The 8,607-nt window shown below is 42.5% G+C and overlaps 1 protein-coding gene across 1 annotated transcript in view; it reads right to left on the bottom strand.

Annotated features, from left to right (window-relative positions):
- Positions 1-1,128: 1,128 nt before the first annotated feature.
- Positions 1,129-8,607, bottom strand: part of LOC309564399 (uncharacterized protein) — a 252,084-nt gene continuing 244,605 nt past the window's right edge. Inside the window, exons 21-24 of the mRNA XM_082269027.1 lie at positions 8,240-8,306; positions 8,045-8,142; positions 6,222-6,345; positions 1,129-2,315 (exon numbers count right to left, since the gene is read on the bottom strand). Coding sequence (XP_082125153.1) covers positions 1,351-2,315; positions 6,222-6,345; positions 8,045-8,142; positions 8,240-8,306 — 1,254 coding nt within the window. The 3' untranslated portion in view covers positions 1,129-1,350. The remainder of the gene's footprint in view (positions 2,316-6,221; positions 6,346-8,044; positions 8,143-8,239; positions 8,307-8,607) is intronic.

The following is an 8,607-nucleotide window of genomic DNA, read 5'->3' on the forward strand; positions in this document are numbered from 1 at the left end:
TGGTCAAATCAACCATATTTTGTGAATTACTGTATATATGTAACATTATTCCATTAAAAAAAAAAAAAAAATAAAAAGTTGAAAAACCGTATACTTTAAGCTTTTCTGGTTAACCTGACCGAAAAATCAATCAGGAGGAAAAAAAAAAAAAATTATAGCATGTGTATTATTTCTTCTAGATAATAAAAACTAACACACTGCACTTGGTAAAGTGCAAATATAACATTGTTAAAATATAATGCATTTTTTTTTTTCTAATATGGAAATTTTTTTTAAAGTAATCTGAATAAATTAGATTACAAAAAAATAATTTTTTTTAAAGTAATCTGAATAAATTAGATTACAAAAAAAAAAAAAAAAGAAGGAGCAGCTAATTTTGATGGTGGGATATACAAATATTTCTTACGATCATACTTATACTTAACCGTTTCTCAAATGATCACTCACGTCTATGATCTTTAAATTTAAATAATTAAAAAAAAAAAAAAGAATTGCACTTGAAAAGATTCTGGTCAAAGCAACCATATTTTGTGAATTATACATGTAACTCTATTCCATAAAAAAAAAAAAAAATTGAAAAACCATTATACTTTTTTAAACTTTTCCAACCGGCTGTCTGGTTAACCTGACAAAATAAATCAATCAGGAGAAAAAAAAAAAAAAAAAATATTATAGCATGTGTATAATTTCTTCTAATTAATAAAAACGAACACACTGCGTTTGGTTAAGTGCAAATATATGGATTGTTAAAATATAATGTATTTTTTTCTAATATGATATTTTTTTTTTTTTTTTTTGTAATCTGAATAAACTAGATTACAAAAAAAAAAAAAAAAAAAAAAAAGGGGAGCTACTTTTGATGATTGATGGTGCGATATACAAATATTATTTCTTACGATCATACCTATCCTTAACCATTTCTGAAATTATAACTCACGTCCATTATCTTTAAATTTAAACAATTAAAAAAAAATTAAATTGCACTTGAAAAGATTCTGGTCAAATCAACCAAATTTTGTGAATAATTATATATGTGCCTATTCCAAAAAAGAAGAAGCTGAAAATTCCCAAAAAAAAAAAAAAAGTTGGATTCGATTGGCATTGTTCTTTGCGATTATTAGAAAAAAAGGATGCTGAAGGCCTATACAGTATAACTACGCACGAGTCTTGCGAATGGGTGATTGTTTTTTTTTTTTTTCGGACTGATTATGGCAGCGCCGGTCGGCTATTGTTGATGTGAAGGTTGATAAATGTTGATATTGCGTTCGTACGGAGCATGATGTCTACGTGTTCTACCGCTCGGTATCACTAAAAGCGCAATCCCCCCCCTCCCCCCCACTGTCCTTGGCCTCAACTAACACTAACGGGGGGGACCTTTGGCTTGTGAATTTTGCGGTGGATGATGAGGCCCGGCCTCTGGGCGAAACACTTGCCGCATTCGGGGCACATGTACGGCTTCTCCCCCCGGTGAAGGATCTGGTGGTTAGTGAGGTGGGACTTGCGCCCGAAGCACCGCCCGCACTCCTGGCACAAGAACGGCTTTTCGCCTGTGTGGATGATCTGATGCTTGGCCATGTGCGACTTCCGGGAGAAGCACTTGCCGCAAATGGGGCAGGGAAAGGGCTTCTCCCCGGAGTGGATTCTCTCGTGCTTGGCGCGGCCCGATTTGTCTGTGAAGCATTTGCCGCACTTGGAGCACGGGAATGGTTTCTCTCCGGTGTGGATCCTCTCGTGTTTAATGAGGTCGGCCTTGTACGTGAAGCCCTTCCCGCATGAGCAGCACTGGTAAGGCCTTTCGGTCAAATGGATTCTGACGTGCTTCATCAGGCCGGAGTTGTCCGTAAAGCATTTGCCGCACTCGGAACAGATGAAGGGCTTCTCACCCGTGTGAGAACGCTCGTGCTTGATCAAATAGGATTTGTGCGGGAAGAACTTGCCGCACTCGCAGCACTGGAATCGCTTCTCGTCCACAGGGGTCTTCCGTCGGCGGACTTTGGGTTGGGGCTGGGGCTTGGGCGTCCTCTTCTGCCTGGTTTTAGGCTTTTGGATGTAAAACCCGTCAAAATTAGGATTGAGGACTATGTTTCCCACTGTATGCGTAATGATTTCAGGAGAGGATCCCCCGGTGTTGGATAGATCAAGGGCTTTCTCTGTGCAGTCCTCTGGTTGTACATCTATAGTGACCGGGTTTTCTTCCTCTTCCTCCTCCTCCTCCTCCTCCTCTTCTTCTTCCGGAGAATCCTGCACCACGTCGTTCTCCATGTCACAAGATAAGATCAGACAACCCTCCGAGGTCCGACGGATACGGCGACCATCTAGTGGATGCAGAATACAAAAAAATGTATAGGGTCAGTTCAACCTGAGGGATCGTTTACATTTAACTTCATCAGACAACATTGGTCAGATGGTCCAAAAGGCCATCAAAACATGCCTGGGTAGTCCGAACTAAATATAGTAAGAGAACCACTTGCCGACCAGCCGTAATACATATACTGCAGTTGGGCGGCACCTGCAGGCAAAGTCATGTGAATGTCATTTTGCCGGCCCTGGTTCAGGGGGGTGCGTGAAATGCGGATCTCGGTACTCATGTAATATGCGATCACATGATCAGTGTCAACAAAGCTGTGTTTCTTAGGCTGTGATTGGCCCTCAGCTGTCACGTGGTACCTAGGCCAATCACAGCACCCTGTACCACGTGATTAGCTGTATGATCACAGCTGTCATGAATGTTACACATTCATAAAAGTTGAAACATTGCTGTTACAGTGATCTGCGCTACTCTGAAAGTTTTTTTCTTCATTTTTTAACAAAGTTAAAAAATGAAACCACGTTAAATGAAAAAAAAAAAAAAAAAATATTAAAATTAACGTTAAGATGAAAAGAAATTAAAATGAAAAAAAAAAAAAAAAAAAGTTATTTTTTTCTTCATTTTTTTTCCATTTAAACTTTTTTTTAAATTGAAAGAAAATTAAAAAAAAGTTTAAGAAAAAAAAAATGAAAAAAAAAAAAAGAAGTTCAAAAATGAAAAAAGTTAAAAAAAATATAAAAATTAAAAAAAAATCTTAAAATGGAAAAAAAAAAATAAAAAAACAAAAAAAAACAAATTAAAAAATTGAAACCACGTTGATTAAAAAAAAAATTAAATGAATGTTAAAAAGAAGAAAAAAAAAAACTAAAAAGTAAAAAAAGTTGAAAAATTAAAAAGTTAAAAAAAATAAATAAAAACCACGAATGAAAAAAATAAATAAATAAAAAGTTATAAATTAAAAAAGAAAAAAATGAAAAGAAAGTTTTTTTTTTTTTAAAAAAGGAAAAAAAGTTGAAAAATTCTAGGACAGTAGAATTAATCCTCTAAAGACCCCTTTTTGGAAAGAAGACAGCCAAAAGGTATTTAGTAAGAGACATGGCGAGTTACCTAAAGTTTATTTTTTTTGTCACAATTTTTTCCTGAATGAAGAAATTTAATACATTTCACAACTTTTTTTACATACGGTTACCAGTGCAGTACAGGGTCATCATATGACTGGTATGGTGGTGATCAGGGACACTTGACTGGTGACAATTGAATAACTTTTTTTTTTTCTTTAACTTTTTTTTTTTCTTTAACTTTTTTTTTTCCATTTAACTTTTTTTTTTTTAAGGCCTCAAGAAATGAGAGGAGCACAACAGTATAGCAGGACTGATCAGTTTTCAAATATATATACCATAATTTGTAGACGCTATAGCTTTCACACAAACCAATTAATATAGACTCCATGACATTGTGTCATTGATATTTGGGTTGTTCTCTATTGAGGTTCAAGTTCCACCACCAAAACATTTAAAATGATACTCAAGAGGTCCTTCAAGTGATAATAAAAAAAAAAAAACCAACACCTTCTCACCACACAAGTAGCAATGTAACTATTGATGACCTTGTAAAGCCAATCTGTTTTACCTGGGAAAGGCCTGTGGCCATTGCCATTTTCTACTGGCTTGTAGGCAACACAGCTCTGCGAGAAATGCTAAAACCCATGTTGCCACTGTAAACACTTAAATTTGGTCCCATGTAGATTGGCCTGCCTCCTGGCATTTCTCCTGACCCAAGTGGCTACACTGTTCAGCGTCCTGTTGTGCAGGCAACATGGACACACCTTGGACTCAACCTTCTGGCTTCCTATGGGTCTTGGGAGCCCTCGCTTTCCGTTTCCTGCCAACATGACCGTGTCTGCAATCCTGACACTCAGTGTTCTACAACTTAGTGACACCTGTAGCATTCTCCTCCCTTCTTGGCTTTCATTGGCCTTTTGTCTGCTGGCACCCAATTCACCTTCACTTGTCATAGGTTTCTCCATGTGCTCCTCTAGCTGCCATTATTGTATCTCGAGCCTGACCTGCCTTTTATCTGACATTTGCTCACTGACAAACCACGTCTTTTGCTTGCTGCCTGGACTGACCACGTCCCTTGCCTTCTGCCTGGACCAACCTTTACCCATTGACAAACCAAGTCTTTTGCTTGCTGCCTGGACTGACCACGTCCCTTTCCTGCTGCCTAGACCAACCTTTACCCATTGACAAACCACATCTTTTGCTTGTTCACTGACTACGTGCCTTGCCTACCGCCTGGACCAACCTTTACCCATTGACAAACCAAGTCTTTTGCTTGCTGCCTGGACTGACCACGTCCCTTTCCTGCCGCCTAGACCAACCTTTACCTATTGACAAACCATGTCTTTTGCTTGCTGCCTGGACTGACCATGTCCCTTGCCTGCTGCCTAGACCAACCTTTACCCATTGACAAACCACATCTTTTGCTTGTTCACTGACTACGTGCCTTGCCTACCTCCTGGACCAACCTTTACCCATTGACAAACCAAGTCTTTTGCTTGCTGCCTGGACTGACCACGTCCCTTTCCTGCCGCCTAGACCAACCTTTACCTATTGACAAACCATGTCTTTTGCTTGCTGCCTGGACTGACCATGTCCCTTGCCTGCTGCCTAGACCAACCTTTACCCATTGACAAACCACATCTTTTGCTTGTTCACTGACCACGTGCCTTGCCTACCTCCTGGACCAACCTTTACCCATTGACAAACCACCTCTTTTGTTTGCAGCCTGGACTTACCATTACTTGTTCACTGACCCAGTCTCTTGCCTGCCCTCTGGATTGACCCTTGCCTGTTTACTGACCACGCATGTCTGCTGCCTGGACCGAACCCTTGGCTGTTGGATCACCCCATTTCTGCCTGGACTGACCTCTTGCTACTTTACTTTTATTACTCTCCAGATGAGGCACACATGTCCCGACTCTCTCTCAGGACACCTGTATCTTCTGGAATTACAGGTAGACTTGTTCTGCTCTTGCTCAGCACACGTCCAGACTCGCTCTCAGGACACCTGTATCTTCTGGAATCACAGGTAGACTTGTTCTGCTCTTGCTCGGCACATGTCCCGACTCTCTCTCAGGACACCTGTATCTTCTGGAATCACAGGTAGACTTGTTCTGCTCTTGCTCGGCACATGTCCCGACTCTCTCTCAGGACACCTGTATCTTCTGGAACCACAGGTAGCCTTGTTCCTCCCTTGCTCAGCCTCAGCTTCCTGGCTAGAGAGTGGAGCATCATGTAGCAAGTCCTGAGAGCAAACAACTGATAGGGCTGCTTGCCTTTTGCCTTAAGGGAACAGGGCCTGCTATAGTTGAAGCTACACTAACCAGCTATACCCTCTGACCATTTGTACAGATAATGTTGGGCAAGTCTTACAAAGATACAAAACGTTATCACATCCAATAAACAGTCTCACCAAAATGTGAAACCACAAGATAGGTAAAAGGGCAAGTCTCGGAGCTTCCATATATGTGGACCACATCTTCTATGAAGACCCAACACACACAAGGGACAGGGACAGTTCTACTAAACAAGTCTACTTGGTTGGTGGCAGACTGGAGGGTGAGTACATCAGACTGGGGGCTGGCTGGCTTCCATGCACCTCTTTTAATCCTTTTCAATTTGTTTTTTCCGATACAGGGATGGAGACGCTGGGCATACCTGCCGGTGTCTCATTTAAAGTCCCACATAGCCCACATTGTCTATGTCGTTCTACTAAACAATATCCATAAAATAGCACCACCACAAAAGGCTCAACTGAAGGCCCAAGAACTGTTTGCAGAATTTTAGCAGACAAAAGTAGGCAGAAGTTCCAGAGAGGGAACGATTAGGAACATTTCTAGTTTACTGCTCACCTATGCCAATATCCGCTGGATACTCTTCCTCTTTGATGGTCACGTGAATGACTTCGTCATCCGCCCCATGCTCCTCTTTCTTTTCTTGTTTGACAAAAATCTTAAAATCGCCCACGTGCTCGTCCTGTGGATTTCAGGAAACAAAAAGAATTCGTTAACACAGATGAGAAGACTCGGGGTCTTCGGTATGGGAGACTTTTACGATCACATATCATGTGAAGGAGAACAGTTTTAACCGCCTGACAACCGGGCCTTTAGCGCCGTTAACCAAGTAAACCGGAAGGGAAGTTGTGAGGTCGCTTCCAGGTCACTACATCGGAGACCCAATCAAAGCCGAATCCGGCTTGGTTTGGGACTCCAACCATTCGGGACGAGGCGGCTGGTTGCTCGGGTCTCCCGGTTGAACGGGAGACGGGGGCAGAGCCGCGGAAGGCGGCAGGAGGGGAGGAATGACCCCTCCCACTCGCTGGGATAATGGCCGAGCGGCTACTGGAGCCGCATCAGCTGTTATCTCCTGAAAGCCGACCGCCGGCTCTAAAAAACAGTACCGGGTTGATGCTTGCAGCTGCAGGCTTCATCCCGATACAACCACTTCTGCAAGCCGACGTACAGGTACGTCGGTTTGCGGGAAGTGGTTAAAAACAGAAAATAGTTTATTTCAAAGGCATGAAATATAAAAAATTGATAAAAAGGAGAATTACAAAAACTTGGTACTAGTGGAAAAAATTTACAGGTTATTAGAATCACAAGTCTTCCTCTCGTACATCAAGGACAACCACTGGAAAGTCTACTTGCCTCTATTGAAGATGTAGCAGACAATCCTCGGGTTAATAAGAATGGACTGTAGCCAACTGCCATGCTACCCGCTGCAGACTTGCAAGGAGCCCTTACACGGGATAGCTCGTGGTGTCAGAGGCCGCCTGACCATGGATGAGAACTGCTTGGCTTCACAGCGCAACCAGTGTCACACGGCTGAGAAGACATGTCCGCCTCACCCTGGACTGGCTGAGCGCAAAGACGGATGGAGGTCCAGGAAGCCGATTTACTTGGCAGCCATCACTAGGCCTGGTTTGACAAGGCTCTATGGAGCGAAACGCGTCTTGTGACCGCCTTACAGGAATCTGTGACGAGTCTCTCTCCTCCACAACATACAGCCCTGAGCCGCAGCGCTGCCCGTGACGGCTGCCAAGTGGATCGGCTTCCTGGACCTCCATCCCTCTTCCAGCATGAGGCGGAGATTTCTCCTCAGCCGTGTGACACTGGTCGCGCTGTGAAGCCGAGCAGCTCTCATCCATGGTCAGGCGGCCTCTGACACCACAAGCTATCCCGTGTACAGGCTCCTTGCAAGTCTGCAGTGGGTAGCACGGCAGTTGGCTACAGTCCATTCTCATTAACCCCAGGATTGTCCGCTACATCTTCAATAGAGCCAAGTAGACTTTCCAGCGGTTGTCTTGGATGTATGAGAGGAAGAGTTGCGATTCTAGTAACCGGACAATTTATCCACTAGTAACAAGTTTTTGGAATTCTCCTTTTTAGCAGTTTTTTAGATTTCATGTCTTTGGAATAAACTGTCTTTTATTTTTAAGCAAGCTGGTTTGAAGAATATGACTTTCAATGTTTGAAGCCACAAGTGCACCAATATGTCCTAAAACACTTATTCTGAGAGAACTCTTTCAAGTATTTTACAGTATTTGTAGCTGCTGACTATTTTTTTTCTTGGGGGGGGGGGGGGGGAGCCTGAAGCTGCTCTTTAATTCATAAGCATGATTGTACCAATGGATAGGAGAACATCGTGTAGGATTCAGAGGAAGTAGAGTGCCCACCTGATAAAACCGTGTGACGCCGTGACGAACGTCTATACAGTCCCGGGAAAAATGAGGATTGGGAGATTCCCCTCGTGAAACTACGTTACTGGATCCATCTGTAGGAAACACACACACACTGACTGAATACATTGTTTCTATGGGTTTATCAGATGATGGGGGATCTAGGTGGGACTCTCCCAAGTCTCCTCTTACCCGATGAGGACACAGAGTGGTGATCCTGGATGACCTCTTCTTTGTAGTCATCATCAGACCCCCATACCTGCAGAAAACAGAGAGGACAATCTGGTGACCTTTACTTAGGACAACTGTGCTTCACATATTTCAATATTGCTCCTAGCAATGTCTTTACCTAGAGTTGGCACCAGATCTTCTGTTCTGGACACAAACTATACCTTCAGGTTTCTTAGATCTCATCATAAATGGCTCAGAACTGGGAACCGATCACCAGAACTGGGTTCCTCCATATGTTCTGATCGCCACAATGGTCAACCAGTTATTACTGTCCTGCCATAAATAAACCTCAGCAAAGAGGACCTGCCCCGTAATTCACGGTACAACTC

This window comes from Pelophylax lessonae (genome assembly GCF_965119305.1).
Source record: "Pelophylax lessonae genome assembly, chromosome: 9".
Lineage (NCBI taxonomy): Eukaryota > Metazoa > Chordata > Amphibia > Anura > Ranidae > Pelophylax > Pelophylax lessonae.